Genomic DNA, 20,694 nt, shown 5'->3' on the forward strand with positions numbered 1-20,694 from the left:
GTGAGTTTGAGCTTCTCTGCAGGCATCTGGTAGAAGTTGCTGTTTAAGGATAAGGGCTCATGGTCTGAAACCGAAGGAGAGTATTGTGGAGCTGGAAGAATGAGGGTGGTCTATAGTCTGGAGCACCTGAAGCTGGGACCGTAGACTCTCCTACCAAGTGCCCGACAAACACAAACATAGCTGTGAGCCCAGGAAGCCAAACTGCACAGATGAGGGCCAGGCAGGGGTGGGATGTCTTACCTCTGCGTGAAGTTTCCTGGATGGAAACAACCACACCGTCTCTGGAGAGCTTGTTTGTGTTCGCTTGCCAAGAAGATATTTCCAGGATCTGGGGATACTGTAGCTAGATGGTTAGATATGCAAGGATCATGAAGAGGTGGCCAAATCCACCAACCCAGAATTTCCACATGGAAGAAAGCAAACATACTGGTGAAACATGAATGGATGGGTGTCTGGGCAGGCCTGGACTCAGGAAGCAATTTGCCCAGAATTAGTTTACTTGGCTGGATTTCAAAGATGCTTTCCAAGCTGAGAGCCCTTCCCTCCTTTGTGCATGCTCAAGAGGAGTGATTTGGTTTCAGTCCTGGCTTAGCTATGCATGGACTAGGTTGGTGCACGTATTTTTGCTTGGCAGAGTGGGAGGAGACAGCAGCCTGTCCCCATCAGCAGATGGCAGGGTGGCTAGGGAACATCGGGCCCTACCAAGGCTGGATCAATGTGACAGCAGGTGAAGTATTGTGCCAGCCAATGCACGTCAGAGCGAGCAGCTCGCCTGGCACAGACACATCAAGTGGGACGGATTTGGGCATCTCCATGCTGAGGAGAAATTCCTACAAAGGACGTAGTAATGGTCTGAGAAGCAGCTATAGGGCAGGGTGAGAGTATACTCAGAGCAGGGATTACTTCCCCCATGTTATGGAAGCCTTCTGGAATTGGCCTCGGGTAGTATTTACTGTAGGAATGGAGCATCTCTCTGAAGGGAGGGTGGTGGCACAGAGGGACCAGAGCTGCAGTGAGTTAGTGATGTTCACCAGTAGCAAACATCAGCAACGTGGAGAGATGTCTGAAATCATCAGTGGGTGGGTAATGATAGCTGGGATGCTGAGGACAGTGAAGGCACGCTGTCCAGTAGTCTGTGGTCTGTGGATGCTGAAGCTGCCTGGTGTTGCCACTGCTATCAAAGGGTGGGGTGTGGGGCCTGTTGCCAGCTGCTGCAGGAAGCCCCAGCACAGACTTGAGTTTCCCTGCCACGTGGAAGAGAAAAAACAGGCCTTGTGGAAATTATTTTGGGGCACCTTTAATAATTAATCATCGATTTTTAGCGAAGGCTGCATCCCAGACTTGCATGGGATTGGAAGAAGATCAGCCTTAAAGAAGATTGTGGATTTATGCTGGGGAAAATGTAAAGGATTTTGCAGGATTTCAGAGACTAAACAGAAAAAAACCAAAACAACCCCAAAAAAACACCAACCAATCAAAAAAAAAAAGGAGGGGAGGGGGCATAATTTGTTTCCACGTGTGCTGCCAACTGAACATCTCCTGCCCCGTCTGCTGGGAGCTGCAGGAAAGGGCTGCTGGATGGAGAGCTGTGCGGCGTGGGAGTATCTGCCCTGGCGCATTAGGACTTGCGATTAAAGCCTAATTACAAAAAATAGCCGAAAAACCAGCTGAAGTGTAGCCTGACCTTAATCTGCCTGGAGACGGGTTTATTTATCTCGGCCACTTGTTTACAGTGGGGAATTTCAGCAGATTAAGCCAGGCAGCGACCCTGTGGGAAACGAGAGAATTTCTTTGATGGTGTGGAAACTTGGGCGCGGGATTGGAGCGCCTGTCCTCCCTGGGGCCAGCAGGGAAGGCTCCGGCACCACCACCCCCCACCGTCCCTGCACCCAGCCTCCTCATCAAAAAGCAGGTTTTGTTTAGAGGCTTAGCTTAATCGTGATCTGCTGCTTTGTTCCCCACTTAACCTCCTGCCATCAGAAAGTTCAGATGAAGGTTTCTGCAGCATGCGAAGAGACACCGAGTTTGACCTGGCGTGGTGCTTTTGGCTCAGGACAGGAGTCACTTGTGCTGTCAGCTGATGTCACTTGCCCATAGGGTTCAAAAAAACTCTCTTTTCTGTCTCCCAGATAACCCTCGTGGGCCAGACAGATACAAATCCCTCTTCCCTCGTTGTCCCACCTCCTCACCCCATCTTCCCTGCTGCAGGAAAGGCCAGGGGCACAGCTTTTTGGCAGGCAAAAGATGCCTCCTCAGAAGCCTCCCAAAAATAGGCTGCAAAGTCATGAGACTTCCAAGGATTGTGTCTTAGCTGAGCTGTGGGAACCAAAAGTCAAGCAGGCACATCCCATTCCTGGGAGAGGCACTGCAGGAGCTCTAGGTCTCATTACCACGTGTCAGCCAAGCTGCACCGTGCACCTTCAGAGGCTGAGCCAGAATTCCTGGAGGCTGCTTTTTGCACAAGCAGCCCTGGCGGGGGTGAAGAGGGGAAATGACAATAGGGATGAGTGCTGGAGAGAAGAGGATGCCCAAGGCCAGGAGCTGAGTGCTCACAGCCACACAAAGGGATGGGGAGTTTTATACCTTTAGGGTGGCAGCAAGCAGGCACCTGCTGCTCAGCTGGGGACCAGCAACCAAATCCTTAAGAATGGTTTATTTTCTGGAGCTGTCTGTGGAGCCTGCAGGAGCCTGTGAACAAGTGACATAGATCTGCTGTGAGAGGGATGGGCCCTGAAAGCCACTAAGGAGATAGCTCTTATCTTGCACATGCACTAATTTGCTGATGTTGCAGCTCAGAAGTTTTATTCCCTCCCATTCCTCAGAAAGGAACGGGTTTCCACTGGTGTTTCCTGGGAGCGGGGGAGCTGAGATGTAGATGGAGCAGGACTAGGCAAGGGCTGCTTTGAATATATCATGTAATCCCAGAATGTTAGGGGTTGGAAGGGACCTCCAGTCATCGTCAAGTCCAACCCCCTTGCCAAAGCAGGATCATCCAGGGCAGAGTAGTATCTAGGTGGGTTTTGAAAGGCCCCAAGAGAAAGGGACTCCACAACTTCTCTGGGCAGCCTGTTCCAGTGCTCTGTTACTCTCACAGTAAAGAAGTGTCTCTTCATGTTGAGGTGGAACCTCCTGCGCTCTAGCTTGTATCCATTGCTAAAGCGCCACCGAAGAGAGACTGGCACCTTCATCTTGACACCCGCCCCTCAGATACAGCCCCAGGTCTCTCGCTCTTCACAGGAGAGATGTTCAAGTCCTTATAGCTCTCTGCTGGACTCCCTCCAGCAGATCCCTGTCTCTCTTGAACTGGGGAGCCCACTGAAGATACGCTGATCTTCAGTGCCCGAAGCTGCTTTTCCCATGCCTGTTCCTGGATGCAGTGCTTCTGGCCACCATCTGCCCTGTGATTCCATGATGTCTCTTCTGCTGAGTCAAGCTGCTCTGAGGAGTTGGATGTGCTCAGCCTCCATGCCTTATTAATGATTTGAACCAAACATGCCCACAAGTTCTAACCTGAAAAAGCTCGGCTAACCCAGTTCTAACCCCCAAAGCTCAGCTAGAACCCAGAGGAGTGAGGAGACCCCAGAATACAGCTGGAATTGGGACATTGCTGCTCAGCCAGTTTTGCCTTGTGCTTCCTGGAAAAGCAACTGTCTGCTCTGGCTGCCTGTGCTGGAGTTACATCCTGGCTTGGGGCTGTTTGGCTCAACAGCACACCTCTGCAGCTGTGGAACTGCTGCATAAAACACAGCAAGCAAGGGAGGTGGTTTGGGCACGTGGAGAAATCCCTTCGCTGTGCAGCTGAGTTATGTTGGGTGATGTTGTCCTGCTGCTGGCTGTCACTTTGGCAGGAACTTTTGCTTTGTGAGTGATGGAGGGTGGGGGAGAGCAGCTGGCTGGGTGGGAAGAGGAAGATGCTTAGATCCTTATTGGGCCCATGGAAGAGAGGTAGGGGAGGGTGTTCCTGTGGGAGGCTGAGCTGTCTGTTCCAGGTGTGTGACAGAATCCAGCATGGGCTGTTCAGCCTCGGGAGATCCGTATGCAACCATCAAGTCCCATGGGGCAAGCACAAGGGAGGGGACGTGCAGTATCCTGACAGAATCGCAGGGAAATTTGATCAGAAATGTAATTAGCAAAAGGAGAATTCCTGGATTTGCACTTACTAGGGTGCCTGGAGCGCTTTTCAGGGCAGTGGGTGACCTGGGGAAGTTGGCAAGGTTTGGTTAGCAGCATCAGAACCAGCCCAGTCTTATGAGGGGTGAGTTGGATTTTAATGACGACAGATGGTCTTGGGCCTAGTTTTGCCTCTCACACAGCAGATAGAATCATCAGGCCTGTGAGGTCCCTTAGCTGACCCAGAGCATGTCAGCACGGTCATCTTACTGCTGGACACCTCTGCTTACAACATCTGGAAGACTTGCACTTTGGAGAGCTCTTGCCTGCAAGCTGTGAAGCTAGGATCCAGGTTCCTCTGCAGCCTGGGGGCTACTGGGGATTAAAAAAAAAAAAAAAAGAGAAAAAAAAGACAAAAAGAAGTAAGAAAATAAAGAAAATACACCAAATCTCCTTTTTTAAATAGCTGAATGCAAATGGCCTGAAGAACAATGGCAGATGAAATAGCATTTGGAGCAAGCTTTAAAGCACTTGGAACGTGGGTAGGATCAAAATCAGGTTAGTCTTTGGAGATACAGACTCTGCAGCTTGCCAGGGTGTTTTTAAGCATGCTTTTGATGTGTAGTTCAAACAGTAGATTTGTCCTGGCAGACAGAAGCACTCACAAATTCATACACAGACGCTCTCTCCTTCCCCCCTCCCCACTGTCCCCCATCTCATGAGATTATAATTTAGCTTCATTACAGAGGAGTTTTACTTTTATTTAAGAGCTGTCTAAATCCCCCTCCTGGGTCCGTGCCTTAAGCTGAAATGAGTTTACCAACGCCAGTGAAACCTTGCAGGCTCTCTCCTGATGAGTGTGGCGGCAGAAGAGCTTTGCCCCGTGGGCATGGTGGTGGCCACCTCCTTAATTTCTTGGCTTTGTTTAGGGGCGCTGTGGGTGTGTGTGGTGCTAAACCCACACTGCAAGCTGGAAGAGAAATCCTGCTGGCTCCGGCAGCTGCGCAAATGGGGCGAGATGGATGTCTGTCCCCTGGAAGATGGCAATTACGGTAACGAACTTCCCAACATCACCAACGCCCTCACGCAGAGCTCCGGTCACAGCCAAGGTGAGTCTGGCTGGAGTGGAAATCCAGCTGGTGGCCGCAGGGGGTTGGGTCAAGTCAGAACTCACCCTAAAGTTGGGAGACCTCAGTTCGCCTGCTGGTGATGTCTCTGGGAGTCACAGGAATAGAAAGCATCTCCCTTCACAGCCTCTAGTTCGAGGTGCACTTGGAAATGTTTGGCTCTTTGCTATGTCTTGGGTGAAGTCACCTTTGTGTTGAGCATCAAATTAGAGATCGTTTTAAAGCAATTTAACCTGGAGGGAATTTAGACTCCAAAGATCTGTGCAAGTTTGGCTATGGAGCTATACTGAAAAGCAGCGCTGCTTGAGCAGGAGCAGAGCTGAGCTTGGAAGTCTGAGCTGTAATGTGAGAGTGAGAAGCTGGAGATGATTCAGAATTGCTTTCCCAGTCCTTGAGTCTTGCTTATGGACTTTGATTCAGGTGGTAGATAAGTCATTAGCCAGGAATGTTAAGCACAGAGCACAAATGGAGCGATGTACTCATGGGGTTGTTCCTTCAAGCTAAAATATTTTCTCAACCCCTGACAAAGCATTTCATCCCTTTAAATTTAAGCCTGAAAGCAGACATTAATTGAAAGTTACTGCTCTTACCATGCCTCCACCTGCTGCACTGGAATTGCTCTTTGGTGTATTGTGTGGCCAAAATGGGAAGAAGAGAGGGAGCTGGCAGCCATGCCGTGAAGGAAACTTCACTCTTTTGAGTGGAATTAGTTCCCCAGCAGTGGTTCAGGAGCGTGGCAGTCCTGTCAGCCCACCCCAGCCGTGGCCAGGACCAGGCACCGTGGCTGCCTCCCTGGGTTCATCCTTGGGGAGCAGCTTAATTTAAACCTGGCCTCCTTCCATGTCCTGCACCAGCCCTGGGACTCCCCCCGGTGTTCCCAGCTCTGCTGAGGATTTGCTCTGGCATTCGGGGCACGTTTTTAGACACGTGGGGAGTTTCCAAAGCACATGCTGGGGACATCCCGTTGTCCCTGTGCTTCTGCCTCTCCAGGCAGAGGTCTGAAAGCAGTATGGGTCCTGGAGGTGTCCCAGGGTTAACGTTCATGTATGCACAAAAACTACCACAGATTGTTGCCAGCCTCTTTTATTACCGAAAGGAGAACAGCTGATTCCTGAAACCCTTCTTGGTGAAGTGAGCAGGCTCAATTCGGTTGGTAGGAACACCTGTTTAATTTCTTTCCACCTCGGGGTGCCTGCAGCATTCAGGCTAATTGCTTGTTCCCATTGTTTTCCAGAGTGTGTTTATCCAGCCTTCCTGGACCAGCTTTGAGCAGTGCCTTTTGTTCTCACCCCCTTGAAGGCATTTAACTCAGCTCATCTTGTGGGTTGCAGGACCTAACATTCAGTGTTGTATCCCCTTTGGGGCTTCCCATTTCGAAGCCCGCCAGCTGTGTTTGGCTCTCATGATGCAGCATGGCTGAAGTGATAGCAGGATTGATCCAGATAGGCCTTTTCCTCCTGACAGACCACTTGTCTGATCTGTCTGGACAGAGTGAAGTGCTCGTCCAGTATTTGATAGCTTCAGAAATGTCAGTGAGGTTGCAGAGCAGCTCTGAAGGGAGGTGCACAGCAGCCTTGGGTTTCAGACCATGGCTGTTGGCTGTCTCCTCCCTTCCAGCCCCCTCCCTCAGTGGGAGGACATTGCTGGAAGGTGATGGTTCCCCCCCATTTTCCAGGGGGTAGCTGAGATATGCTCCTCTGGTTGCCTTCACAGCTTCAGGTGTTTCAGCTGTGGTTCAGTGAAGCTAAGACTTCTGTATTGGAGCAGAAGAGGAGAGCTTATGGTACTTGCAGGGCAGCAATGCTGAGGAAGCCCAGTGATGGCCCCTAGCAGCTGCCTGCACACTGGGTGTCACAGGTGTGGGAATGCACTGCCACATGTCAAGGGGTCAGCCTCCTTCATGACTGTGGATTAATATCAGAAAGCTAATGGCAGGGCAGCCCCTGCCTCTATTCTCACCTCTCTACTCAAAGCAGCTGTTCTAGCAAGCAACTTAGCGATGCTAAGGAGATGGCAGTTCCATCAGAGATGGGCAGCAGGGATATCTAAAAGCAATCTTCTGCAGCTCAGAGGCCAGAGCCCTTGTGCTTAGCTCAGAAACAGCTGTGGTGGAGCCAGGTGGGGATGTGCTCTCATGGTAATAACGTTGCTCTGCCTAGGGAGGTCATGTCTAGAGGCAAGAATGGGCAGCCCCTACCCCACCAGGACACTGATGTTTTTTCTCTTTGCAGACTCCCTGGCCAGGCCCAGGCGAACTGTGTTCACCCGAGCAATCGAGGGCTGTGACCTCCACTGGCAGGACAGCCACCTCCAGCGCATCATTAGCAGCGACTTCTATGTGTCTCCCTCCTACCAGCGGGAGGGTGAGAGCCTTCTCTTTAACTCCCAGGGGCAGCCACTGTGGCTAGGTAAGCATCCAAATCAGCAGCCCCTTGCATGGCCTGGGTAGGCAAGGTTGCTAGTGGAAAAGAGCCACCCACGTCATCAGAGAAGCTTTGCTACCCTGGATCCTTGCAAGCTTCTATATCCTAGATTGAAAGTGCCTCACTGACCCTTAGCCTGAGCAGTAGAAGAACTTCATACCCTCCCACACTCCAGTCACAGTCCTTGTAGCAAGCCCTACATCTTTACAGTCTGGGTTTCCCTTGAGCAGCTTGGGTCAGGCTCATGGTGTCCTTTTTTATCCTGCCACTGTTTGGCTGTTCACAGCGTAAACTGTCACTGTTCACAGAACAGGGGGGCTGAACACTTAAAGTCCCTTGAAAGCTGGCTGGGAAGGACAGCTCTATGCTCTGGATTTTTAATGCCTTGGTCTTATCCTTTCTTTAGTCTTCCGTTAAAGGCAATTGGCAAACAGCACAATTAAGCTTGTTGTGAGCTTAAGGCACACTGGACCAGTCAAGTCCAGTACCATCCTTTGTTACAGACCTTTAGTCCATGTAGGTCAAACCACAGAGCTTCTTTACTGCAAAGTCATGACCCTGGGCAGAACTGCAGACCCTTGACAACTGTGTGTCTGGGATGACAAGGAGTGAGATAAGGGCTCAAGGATGCCTGGTGTGGCACTCAGCCCTCAGATTGTCTCCAAAATGGGGACACAAGCCCCCACAACTGGAAGAAGGTGAGTGCCTCATCCCTACAGCCCAAGAGGTGAATGTATGGACACAGAACAGCTCAAAACCCACCACTGCACTATTGTCCACTCTAGGAGCCAGGGTCTGCCTTCATCCAGCCACATGGGAAGAGGATATTTAAAGACATCCAGAAAAATTGTTTCTGGAATAGAAGGCACTAAGTTTCTATTAAGGCCAGGAGATAAGTTAAAAAGGACCCATGAAGGCTACTGATACACCTCTGCTAGCTTACCTGGAGCAGGAGAGGACATTTCTTCTCTGGCAGGAGTTCTATGTAGCTGAGGTCTCCCCAGCTCTGCAGCCATGGACAGCAGTGTTGGGTCAGTACTTCCGTGGACTCTGTCTAGCAGAGATGTGGTGTCCACAGCTCCCTTGTCCCTAGCATTAGCTGGGTTCTGGCAAGCCCCTTGGCCCAGCTCTTTTGGTGCATGTCATTTTCTAATGCATTTGCCATGATTTTTGGATTTTGCGCTTTTGCTTTCTTGGCACCCCTGCAGGCTCTCTGCTGGCCAAGGAGTGTGATTGGTCAGCAACTTCCAGTGATGAATTCAGTGAGAAGCTGAATATTTCATCCGTTTAGCAAATGAATAGAGGGAGCAACAAAAAAGCTCTTTTACAGATGTGTTTGTTCTGAAACCTCTTGTGTACTCCTTGCGAGTGACATTTGGGATATGGAAACCCCATTTGTGGAGGTGGTGTCTGCATTTCTAAAGCTTTCTGAGCTCTTCCAGGAGTAGAAGTTATCCCTCTACCACAATTTCAGAGCTTCTCTGTTTGCCCCCTTTTTTTTTTAAATTCCCCTTCCCCTTTGGTTGGACATTTTGCAAGAAAATGGGATTTTGCTGCTTGTTATGCAGTATGTCATGTCATCTGCTTCTGCTAATTTCTCACTCAGTCATAATCCTCTCCACAGTTGCTTGTGATTTCAGGTGAGCAATGAGCAGCAGGAGCAGATGAATTCCTAAGCAACTGTGAGTGTTGGTAGGGGGGGGGTTCCATGCAACTGTTCTTAATAATAAAACACCAGGTAGGAGAGCTGCAGAAGAGATGGGGTGTCTGCAGAGCTTGCCCCATGGAGGTGTTAAGGAAGCCATTCAAAACATCACCCCCAGTCTGCCAGTGCCAGCAGTGCACTGCTGGATGCACAGCCTCACCCTCTGTGTCATCATCTGTCCTATGAGAGCAGGGAGAAGTGCTGGATGAGACACCGAGAAGTGTTTGGGTGCACAACAGTGAAAGAAATCATCATAAGCTGTGCAGATTTTAGGAGGAAATGAGCAGCAGGTTGTAACAGCCTCTGTTCAGAGCTGTTGTACTGCAACAATGGCATCTTGGAAATGCTTCCTCCTTTGGGTGAGGTTGGTGGAGATGGGGATTTAGGTACTGATGTGACTGCTGCGGGTTAAATGGGGTAGGAGTCCAGTCAATATTCCTGGTAGGTATTCTTGTCAGGAGCAGGGAGAAAGGGATGAGTTCAAAACAGGGAGTAGGAATTTAGCAAGGAAATGAGGAATATATGAGCCTGATCCTGCCAGATTCTCTCCCTCCCTGAGTACCTTCCCATGGTTGTTTTTTTCCCCTCCTCTGGCTCAGCTGTGTCCCTGCATTTGTCCTTGCTTTGCAGAACATGTCCCAACAGCCTGTGCTCGAGTGGATGCCCTGCGCTCCCATGGCTATCCCAGAGAGGCTCTGCGACTAACTGTTGCCATAATCAACACCCTGCGACTGCAGCAGCAAAGACAACTGGAAATATATAAGCATCAGAAAAAAGGTATGGGTAGAGCTATGGGAGGAGTGTCCCCTGAGGTCTATTAGGGCTGTCCCAATTGGTTGAGAATGTCTTCTCCACCTTGGAGAGTAGTGCTGCCCTCTCTAAAGTGACAGAAGTTGATTGTATACAGTGCTGTACAGAATTACACCCTGGAAAGGCAAACTGATGCATTGGATTGCTTGAGCCAAACTGTTGGTACACGTGTGCTAAGGACAGAGGTGCCCAGGTGCTGTCTTCAGGCTGCTGGAGTAGGGGTGTTCTCGTTTCTGCTGTTCCTGTGACTGGTTGCCTGTAAGGATTGCACAGGCAAGTTATGCTTCCATTAAAGAGCTGTTACTTGTCGGCAGGGCTGCCATAACTGCCTCTGTGTGCTACTTTCACCTTGCATTTGCTGAGTAAATTGTAGCAGAAGTCATGCCCAGCGTTTGTACTTTTGCAATTGAAGTTGGCAGGGAGCTGAGGTCAGTTACTGCAGTGCTATTGGTGGTCAGTAGACTCCTGGAGCTTGCTAGCTCAGTCAGCTTGATATCATCAAAAGATGGAGCTTTTTCAAGGCTCATTGAGAGTCTTTGTGGTCTCCTAAGAGAGATCTGCTTATGTTCTCAAAACATTCAGGCTACCCCTTGCAAATGAGTCCATAAGCTGGAGGCCTGCCTTTATAGACCTTATCTTGGAACTTCTCAGTCCCTTGTACCCTTCTGGAACAAAGAACGAGCCATTGTTCTAATGGGGCCTTAGGGGAACTTTTTTTGTTGGGTACCTGCTGTCTCTAATGTCTGTGGCAGTGTGCATGCTATACTGGCTGTTCTGAGCTACTCCTAAGCTACCATCCCAGAGTTTGTACTGAAGGTTCCCATGGGATAAGAGAAGGCCTCTGTTCTCAGAGACTCCTCTGGGTGCAGAGTCTCTCTTAAATTCTCTCACTTACACTGTCTTTCTGTTCCATTGTTTGCAGAACTGCTGCAGCGGGGAGCAACAACCATCACCAACCTGGAGGGATGGGTAGGCCACCCTCTGAACCCCATTGGCTGCCTCTTTCTCACCCTGACTGAAGCTTGTAGATTAGAAGAGGAAAATTGCCTTGAAATTTCAGGTACTGAGGACTCCTCCAGATTCCCTTCCTGGTGGCTGCAGCTGAACCTAGTCCAGCGGGTGCAAGGTGCAGGTCTAGGGCCTGTGATCTGTGTTAGATAGTATTGTCCTGCTCTGGCAGGGGGTTGGACTCAACAATCTCCTTGGGTCCCTTCCAACCCCTAACATACTGTGATCCTGTGAACTCCTGGACTCTGAATCTCCCCTCTCTCCATATTTGCAGGAGCAGCCAAAGCAGAGCGGCAGTGCAGAGGCAGAGGAGCTAGTAGCCCTGGGTTTTCCTAGTCCCAGGGTTTGTAGCAGAGCAGGAGAGTTTGCAGCCAGAGCAGCGGTCTTAGCAGAGCTGGCCTGAGGTGTGCTGGTCCACAGGAATGCCCTGAAGGAGACCAGTGCACCCTGTTGCACTTGTCTCAGGTCTCCTGCATGTCCTGGCGGGAGCAGGAAGAGTGACGTCCGTATCTCCTGCAGCCAGCTTTTATCCATCATCTCTGAGTGACTGAGGGAAGGCAGCAGGGGAAGTGTGGGGCTTTCTTTTGAAGTTGAGAGGGTTGCTTTTTCTCTCTGATGTGGTTCTGCCTGCTGGGAAGGCTCTTCTAACCCTCTTGCATCTCTTTCCCGTTACTGCAGATGCTGGGGACTCCAAACCCCCAGTGTATCAACACGTGCCCATTGCAACTGGCAGCCAAGACAATGGCGAGTCCTACCTGTCACTGGCCTTAGAAGTGGCTCTGATGGGGATGGGTCAGCAGAGAGTGATGCCCGAAGGTCTCTACGCCCAAGACAAGGTGTGCCGCAACGAGGAGCAGATCATTGCCCGGCTTCAGGACCTGGAGCTGGACCCAGTGTTGGTGCAGACCCTACGGAAGCAGTGCATCTTGCTGCTGGAAGGTGGGGGCTTGGTCCATTTATCTGTCTTCTGTGTCTTAGTTGAATATTGGCAGCATCTCTGGGGTGCCCTTTCTAAGGTTGACACTATCCTGGCTTCCCTGTCTCTGTGGTGATGAGTCTGTAGGAAGCCTGCTCAGCCCCATCATCTGGTAAAGCAAGCGTTTGCTGGTGTCCCTGGAGCAAGATGTCCTCAGAGGCAGTACTGAGAGGGGTTCTAAGCATGTGGCCTCAGTTTTTGAATGATTCTGATGCGAAAGGCTTTTTTGAAAAGGAAAAAGCAACCTTTCTCCCAGGATCCAACTTAGGTTACACACCAGAGAGCTGCTGAGCAGATCCTCAAGACTTTGGGATGGTTGCAAACACCAGCCGCAGACCCTGCTGTGCTAACTATGGCTGATGGGCTCTGCTTCCACCTAGGTGGTCCCTTCAGTGGCCTGGGAGAAGTCATCCACCGTGAGAGTGTCCCCATGCACACCTTTGCCAAATACCTGTTCTCTGCCCTGCTCCCCCACGATGCAGACCTGGCATACAAGCTGGCTTTGCGGGCCATGAGGTTGGTTCATGTTTTATTTCATCTCTGTTTCCATTTTGCCTCCCTCCAGTGCTCCAACAGGAGGCCAGAATGCTTTGTAGCCCTAGAGCAGGGTTGAGAGTCAGAGGCAGGCTTGGAGCTTGCTGTCCCTACAATTGTCCTGTGCATTATGTGGGCCTGCCCACACAACAAAAGCAGCGCAGAGACAACTGCTCTCTGTTTGGGTGATTCCTGTTTTTTATGCCTTGTCCCAGGCTGGACCACTACCTGCTTGTCCTGGTGACAGACATTCTCTGCTGGAGCAGGTTGCAGGCAGGCGTGATGCTGTCAGCTCTATTCAGTCTGCCAGGCCTCTGGCACCTTGCAGCCCTCCCTGCCCGCAGGAAGGGCTTTTATCCTAGCACAGCTGAGCAGATGATTTGCCTCAGGCTCTAGGATGTTTCAATGCTGGGTGGAAAGCAGAGTCACCATCTGTTAGCACTCATCCCCTGCTCCTAGCTGGGACGTCCTATGTTGGGGTCTCTCTGATCTGGGCTGGGAAGGTTGGGCTTCTGCTGCCTCAGGAGTACCCCAGTCCTGTGCATGCAGAGAGCAAAGATAGTTGGATGTGAGACGAGACTCATGGTCCCCTTTCTTAGGCTTCCTTCTCCCTGGAGTTTTCCAGACTTCCAGATAACCCCACAAAAGCAGGTAACCCAAACCGGCTGTGGGGGCCCTGGGAAGATGTGCCACTGCCTCTGATGACAACCGGTCACCCTAAGAAGAACCAGATGATAAAGCCAGGAGTTCTGCTGGGTGTTCTGACATGAAAGGAGGGAAGAGAGATTTTGCCACCTTTTTCTTTCTTTCTTTTTTTTCTTTCCTGAGGCTCGTGCTGCTTCTTACAACTTTATAAATCACTTCACGGATTGTTCTTCTCCTTTCAAGTTGGTCTCAGATTGATCCCTATGCCCATGTGTTGAGCATGCAGCCTCAGGAGCCCCCACACATGCACGGCAGCAGGATGCTTTCAAAGGCAGTGCTGCAGGCAGCTGCCTGCAGGCAGCCCCTGCATTGCCTTGGCAGCGCCTTGGGCAGATGGTACCAAACCAGAGCTGGGCAGAGGTCTGATCTTGCTTACTCCTGTTTGTTCTTCAGGTTGCCTGTCCTGGAGACCACAGCACCATCCGGCGACGTGACTCACCCCCACCACCTAGTCTCAGTGGTGCCCAGCAGATACCCACGCTGGTTCACCTTGGGGCACCTGGAGTCGCAGCAGTGCGAGCTGGCCTCTACCATGCTCACAGCAGCCAAGGGTTGGTGGCAGGGACAACTGTGGAACAGGGGTGATGGGACAGTGCTGCACAACAGTATCAAAGGGATTTTTCTGGAGAAAAAAGGGAGCTTCTGCTCCCTTGGGAACTGGCAGAGAATAGTTGAGTGTCCTGCTGGCAGCTCTCCACTCTTGTCCCAAAGGGCCTCAAGGCTCATGCTCTGGTAGCACAGGACTAGAGGTTCCCAGGAGTTGCAGGCAAGCCTGCAGGGGTGTCAACCAGTGTTCTGGATCCTGGGTAGTGCTCTGGCTGATGCTGGACCATGCCTACCCTGCAGCATGGCCAGTTGCCAGATCAGCTTGCCCTGACAGATGTGTCATGAGTTCATCCCATAGTTTAGTTTGAAGCTGCTTCTCCTTTTACCTCTGTATTTTGTCTTCCTGCCTTGTGGTACTGAACTTGCACAAGCTGTAGGAGGGAAGAGACCTCCTTGTGCACCAAACCACATGTAGGTTTTGGTGGAGATGGAGATGGGCACAGCTGTGCTGGGTGGGAAACCAGGTTCCCAGCTGCAAAGGTCCTCACTGGTCTCTCAGGCCTATTTGGTTCCTGCCCAAGTACAATGATGAAGGTGAGCGCAGGCTTTTCCTTAAATATCCCTGTGTTGAGAAACCAACTCCACCAAGACAGCAAGAGCCTTGTGCCCTGTGAGGGCCAGAGAGCTGAGCACTTATCATTCTGCTCTCCTGCACCATCTGTGGCAGCTTCTGACCCCTGGGCTGCCAGCTTGATGGGGAAGTTGCTGCATCCCAAGTAAGGTGGGAAGTAAATGAGCTGTCAGAAAGCTCCAGCCCTGCTGCCTCAGCAGCCTCTTCTCTCTTCCCAGCCTTCCTCAGCTTGGCTGTTTTTCTAGGGCTGATGGCATCCTGCCCCTGCCTTGCAGTGCCCTGATGGAGTGTTGGTACCTGGCTTATCCTTAGTGTTTTCTCCCTTCCAGCCTTTAATGGGGATGAAGTTTTTATGCCAGGGGTTTAGGGCCCTTGGAGTATATATATTTTTCCCATCGTGCCCTTCCCTGGGTGTTCCTCTGCTGCAGCATGTCCTGGTGTGATCCTGTGTCCTCACAGCCTCTCCTGCCTGTGCCCCCGCAAGTTGTTTTAGGGGGGGTTGGATTTTGATGGCAGCACAAGTGGCTGCTGTGGGTGGCAGGCGATATCTTTAGCTATTAGTCACCTGAGATGCCTCTGTGTGCCCAAGTGCAGCTCGAGGTTTTTCACACTGCCGTTAGTTATTTGGTCTTCTTTGCATGAGGTTCACCTGTTTGCATAATGAGGATGGGACCAGAAACATGGCCCTGGAACAACAAGGCAGAAGGACCTGATGTAGCATGCTGGCATCTGTAGTCTGCATCCATGTCAGAGGTCTTCTCTCCACCCTGTATCCCACAGAGGATGATAGGAAGATTCCCCAGTCCAGATGCAAAATCATTTTTGTGTCTGAATGGGTCCCTCTTCCAACATCCTGCCCTGTCTCCCACTGCCATCGTGTATCCTTATGGCACCCTTCGCCTCCTGTGGCAGGAGATTCACAGCATCACTTGATGTTGTGCCAGGAGCCCTCATCTTTTGGAGTATCTCAGCCTTTCTCAGAGTCATGAGAGGTTTGTGCCTAACCTGGGCAATTCAGAACCAAGCCACAGGGAGCAGCCCAGCCTTACTTAGACTCTGTGAGCAGCAAACAGCCTTTCTTATTTATGAGGTTTCTAAGAGAAGACTGACCTGTCTGCAGTCATTCAGTATTGGGCATCTCCTCAGATCCCCTGTTTTGGGAAGAATCTGTTTTACATCTGTCAAACTGGAGCCTGGGCTGGAACATCCAGGTACCTGGAGATGTCTGTCAACACTTCAGAAACATGTTTGGGATCACTCAGGTTTTTTATTCTCCTTATGAGAAGATGATTTTGAGCAAGGATGGGTGCTGTAGGATGTGTCACCTCCTGGGGAGGACATCTCATTTCGCTGTTCAACTGCAGATCCAGCATCCCTGTCCATCCCTCCACATGCATGTTCAAGGGGGCCTAACCATGCTGAGCTATGTTCACTACTCAGCGCAGACAGGACATGAGGCTTGAGGGCAAGGCTGGGGAGGCTGAGCCATCTGACCATTTTTACCTGCACCCAGGAGACATGCTGCGCCTACGCACAGTACTGGAGGCCATCCAGAAGAACATCCACTCCTCCTCCTTGATCTTCAAGTTGGCCCAAGATGCATTCAAGATTGCCACACCAGCCGACAGCAACTCAGATACAACGCTGCTCAATGTGGCGCTGGAGCTGGGGCTCCAGGTATGGGGTGGCACTGGGGATGCTGGTGGCCCTTTTACCTCATCTGCTGCAGCAGCAGCACACTGGTGATGGTCTTCCACCAAGCAGGCAGTCCCCCATGGAAAGAGTAAATTGATCCCTGCCTGTTTCTAAATCTGTAAGGAGTGAGTGCTAGGAGGATGGAGCCAGCCTCTTCTCAGTGATGCCCAGTGACAGGACAAGGGGCAGTGGGTGGAAGTTGAGGCATAGGAGGTTCCATGTGAACCTGGGGAAGAATATTTTCACTGTGAGGGTAACAGAACACTGGAACAGGCTGCCCAAGGAGATCATGGAGTTTCCCTCTCTGGAGATAGTCAAGAACTGTCTGGATGCGTTCCAGTGTGATCTGCTCTAGGTGATCCTGCTCTGGCAGCAGGACTGAATCAGATGATCTTTCCAGGTCGCTTTCAGCCCCTGACATTCATGATTTTATGGTTCTGTGGCCCTGAGCAGGGGAGCTCAGCCCTGGGAAGTCCCTTGTGCCTGCTGCAGTTTGGGTGGAAGCAAGGCAGTGCTGGGAAGCGAGCAGCCAGTCAGGCCAAAGGGACTTTTGGGTAGTACTGCTGTCTTGGATGGCCTCATTGGAGCCCTGTGAGGCAGCTGGTAATGCCAAGTTTGCCTCACAGGTGATGCGCATGACCCTGTCTACCCTCAACTGGCGGCGGCGGGAGATGGTGAGGTGGCTGGTGACGTGTGCTACTGAAGTGGGTGAGTGCCTTCCTGAGGGGTCCAGCTTGCATGTGACAAGTGTGGGTGGGAAAGATGATTCTAGGGTCCTTTGTAGCTCTGTGCATCTTGAGTTCTCCCGAGTCTTCCATTCCTCCCGGGTAACTGAATGCACCTCAAAACACTAGCTTAGCAGGGCTGGGGCCACAGCAGTGGACAGGTTTAGGACTGGATTTAGGTCCCCTGTACCTAGGTCAGGCCAGCAGTGTTTGCTGTGCCCTGCAGCATGTCAGCAGACAGTAGTTTCTCACTGTCCCCCCATGCCCTGTTCCCACGGGGGAAGAGGCAGCAGTTCACAGTTGCTGCAGGCTGGCTTTGTCCCAGCTCCAAACACCCAGGACTCTGAGTAGCCCCATGATGTGAGCTGGGCTCCGGGGCTGTGCAATAATCCAGGTGTTTTCTTGCAGGGGTGAGAGCCCTGGTGAGCATCTTGCAGAGCTGGTACTCGCTATTCACTCCCACGGAAGCCACCAGCATTGTGGCAGCCACAGTGATGTCCCACAACACCATCCTGCGCCTGAGCCTAGACTACCCGCAGCGGGAAGAGCTGGCCAGCTGTGCCCGCACCCTGGCCCTCCAGTGCGCCATGAAGGACCCACAGAACTGCGCCCTGTCTGCCCTGACCCTCTGCGAGAAGGACCACATCGCCTTTGAGACCGCCTACCAGATCGTCATCGACGCTGCTTCCACTGGCATGACCTACACCCAGCTCTTCACCATCGCCCGCTACATGGAGCACCGGGGCTACCCACTCCGGGCGTTCAAGTTGGCCTCGCTGGCCATGACACATCTCAACTTGGCCTACAACCAGGACACACACCCAGCCATCAACGATGTGCTCTGGGCCTGCGCCTTGAGCCACTCTCTGGGCAAAAATGAGTTGGCGGCCATCATCCCACTGGTGGTGAAGAGCGTGCACTGTGCAACAGTGCTCTCGGACATCCTTCGCCGCTGCACCATGACGGCCCCCGGGCTAGCCGGCATCCCTGGCCGCAGGAACTCGGGGAAGCTGATGTCCACTGACAAAGCCCCTCTGCGGCAGCTGCTGGATGCGACGATAAGCGCCTACATCAACACCACCCACTCCCGGCTCACTCACATCAGCCCGCGGCACTACGGGGAGTTCATTGAGTTCCTCAGCAAGGCCAGGGAGACCTTCCTCCTGGCGCAGGACGGGCACATACAGTTCGCCCAGTTCATTGACAATCTCAAACAAATCTATAAAGGCAAGAAAAAACTGATGCTGCTGGTGCGGGAGCGGTTTGGGTGAGCCCCGGCCCCCGCCACACTCACTGGCTGGCAGGGTTTGGCCGCAGCATGGGGACTCGGGAGAGAAGAACGAAGGAAGCAGAGATCACCTTACCCCAATCAGCAGAGGCTGCTCTGTTCTGGTCTTCTGTTTCTCTTTTTGTTTGTTTGTTGTTGTTGTTGTTGTTTCTTTTTCTTTCTCTTTTTTTAAATTTTACTCTTTTTTTTTTTTTTGGTCTTGGATTTAACCATTTCACACACTGAGAGGATCCAGAGATTCCTTGGGCACAAACCAAAAGGCAACCACGGGGAAAATAAGGATGGTTCGCTCAACCCCCTGCCCTCCCTTGCCAATACCAAAAGCTAACCTGGAAATCTAATACCTCTTTCCTGAAGGAAGCAGTCGCTGGAGGGATCTGAAGGTTGCAAAGTGCAAAAAATTGTTAGAATTGCGTGGGTGATTAAAAAAAAACAAACAGAAAGAAAAGAAGAGCAGAGAACCCTGCGACAGTAGAACCTCACGCGTCACCAAAAGCGATTGCAGAGCGCTTCTCCCGCCCACCCGAGACATGCAAACTCCTCTATTTGTGAAGATACTTCAATAAAAACAAGTTAAAGTAACTGTTCTCAGGGATTGCTTACTAAAAGTAACACAAAAAAAAAAAAAAAGCATTTATGATACTGTAAATACTATAGTATATGTGTCAATTATTAAATTGTAAAGTTATAATTATTTATAATTCTGTCTTTTCTTTGGGGGATACTTGAAATTGTCATGGGCTGGGGCGATTATTTTTATTATTGCTATTATTATTGTTATTATTATTATTATTATTATAAATATTATTTAAAAAACAGAACCAAACCACACACAAAACCACAGACAAAAAGAGGAGGAGGCACGCGAACACTTCTCAGGTTCCCACAGCATCGTTGGCAGCAAGAAGGGTGTTGGGGGAGGCGAACGTCCACTCTACTCGCAGCCCTGGGATGGACAGATGGAAGGAGGAGCGGCAGCACAGCGCTTGAGGAGGACAGTGAAGGAAGGGACTTGGGGCAACGCGCTCGGACCCACGTGGATGCTGGTGACGGAGGACATGAGCCCATTGCGTTGTACGCAGCTGGTGGGCACAGGGGTGTGAGGTGCCTGGACAGGCATGAGGGCACCAGGGCTGCCTAGCCCCTGGGGAGGGAGGCGGGGCAGGCGTAGACGTGCTGCCTCCCCAGTGCTCTGCTTCCCGGCTCCGTGGTTTGGCCGGTGCTCAGCCCTTCCTGGCTTTGCCCCATGCCGGGGGCAGACCGCAGCCCTGGGCTGAGAGCTCTTCGATTTTGGTTCATTTCTTTGCCAGCGGGTTGGGAGGGCTGGGGGGGCCAGGGTCAGTCTGGGTGGTGACTTGTAGTTAGAGAATGTGGGCTAGTTATCTGCTGTCTGGTTTGACTTCTAATTTTTGGTAAGTGACTTGTGTCCATGCTCCGGCCAGGAAACCAATTGTACTCGGTCTCTGTTGCCACCGAAAGAGCAGTCTTCAACCAGTCTGTTTCTCTTTTCCCCCCCTTTTTTTTTCCTTCTTATTTTTTTCTTTGCGTGTGTGTGTGTGTATGTGTGTGTGCGACCTCTTCATCTGATGTTTAATAATAAAAGGGATGAACATTACTGCCAGTATCTCTACTGCCTTTCTCTGAAGATGGAGAGGTCACCACACTTGGTGGGTAGCCTGGTATCTCAGATGATGCAGGGCAGAGCTCCAGGGAGAAGGTGGCATCACCCGCTCCCCCATGGTACCCAACTCCTAGTCCCTGCCTATCCTGCTGCCTGCTAGAGCAGTGTTGATGCCCAGGTCTTGATACATCCTCCAGCCATCTTGGACTGCAGTGAGTATGGGACCTTGATGCCACTTTTCTGCAGGGTTTGCTGAGCCCCAGGCAGCCTTGGTGCTGAGGATCAGAGGAGACAGGGACATGGTCCAATGGGATGGTCCCAAAGAGCTCCTCCGGAAGCTGGAGGAGGGTGAGGGTTGTGCTAGGATTATGGCGGCATTTGCTGCCATCCCAGCTGGTGTAGCAGAGTGCTGGTGGTGCTAGTGTCTAGGGGACTCCTGCCACATGGCCACCTGTCTCACACCCACTCAGGTTGATGGGTTGATGAATGAGCAGGATGGGCACACAGCTCATGCTGAGCCTGTGGCACTGGTGGGCCATGAGGTCCCAGACTCTGACCCTGAAGCTCTCAAGCAGCCCATCTCCATTAGTAGAGGTGAGGTCATACGTAGTGCCAGGTTATGCCTCTTGTGCTCTGGGTTTACGTCATCTCCCACAAGCTGCTGGCATAACATTGCAGCCTGGCAGGAGGAGGCATCCCAAACACACTTTTCCCTACAGTCCACTCTGCCCTGCAGGATGGGGCTCAGGGTCTCTCCTTGATCTCAGCCTCGCTGCCAGGCTATCATCAC

General features: G+C 51.5%; 1 protein-coding gene across 1 annotated transcript in view; it reads left to right on the forward strand.

Moving 5' to 3' along the window:
- ZSWIM5 (zinc finger SWIM-type containing 5) overlaps window positions 1–19,898 on the forward strand; it is a 105,337-nt gene extending 85,439 nt beyond the window's left edge. The window contains exons 5-14 of the mRNA XM_064147689.1: window positions 5,040–5,219; window positions 7,469–7,645; window positions 9,996–10,142; window positions 11,098–11,235; window positions 11,862–12,122; window positions 12,540–12,675; window positions 13,792–13,949; window positions 16,089–16,252; window positions 16,897–16,978; window positions 17,404–19,898. Of these exons, the coding sequence (XP_064003759.1) occupies window positions 5,040–5,219; window positions 7,469–7,645; window positions 9,996–10,142; window positions 11,098–11,235; window positions 11,862–12,122; window positions 12,540–12,675; window positions 13,792–13,949; window positions 16,089–16,252; window positions 16,897–16,978; window positions 17,404–18,266 (2,306 nt within the window). The 3' untranslated portion in view covers window positions 18,267–19,898. The remainder of the gene's footprint in view (window positions 1–5,039; window positions 5,220–7,468; window positions 7,646–9,995; window positions 10,143–11,097; window positions 11,236–11,861; window positions 12,123–12,539; window positions 12,676–13,791; window positions 13,950–16,088; window positions 16,253–16,896; window positions 16,979–17,403) is intronic.
- The last annotated feature ends 796 nt before the right edge of the window (window positions 19,899–20,694 follow it).

The sequence above is a fragment of the Pogoniulus pusillus genome, chromosome 8 (assembly GCF_015220805.1).
Source record: "Pogoniulus pusillus isolate bPogPus1 chromosome 8, bPogPus1.pri, whole genome shotgun sequence".
In the NCBI taxonomy this organism is placed as follows: Eukaryota; Metazoa; Chordata; class Aves; order Piciformes; family Lybiidae; genus Pogoniulus; species Pogoniulus pusillus.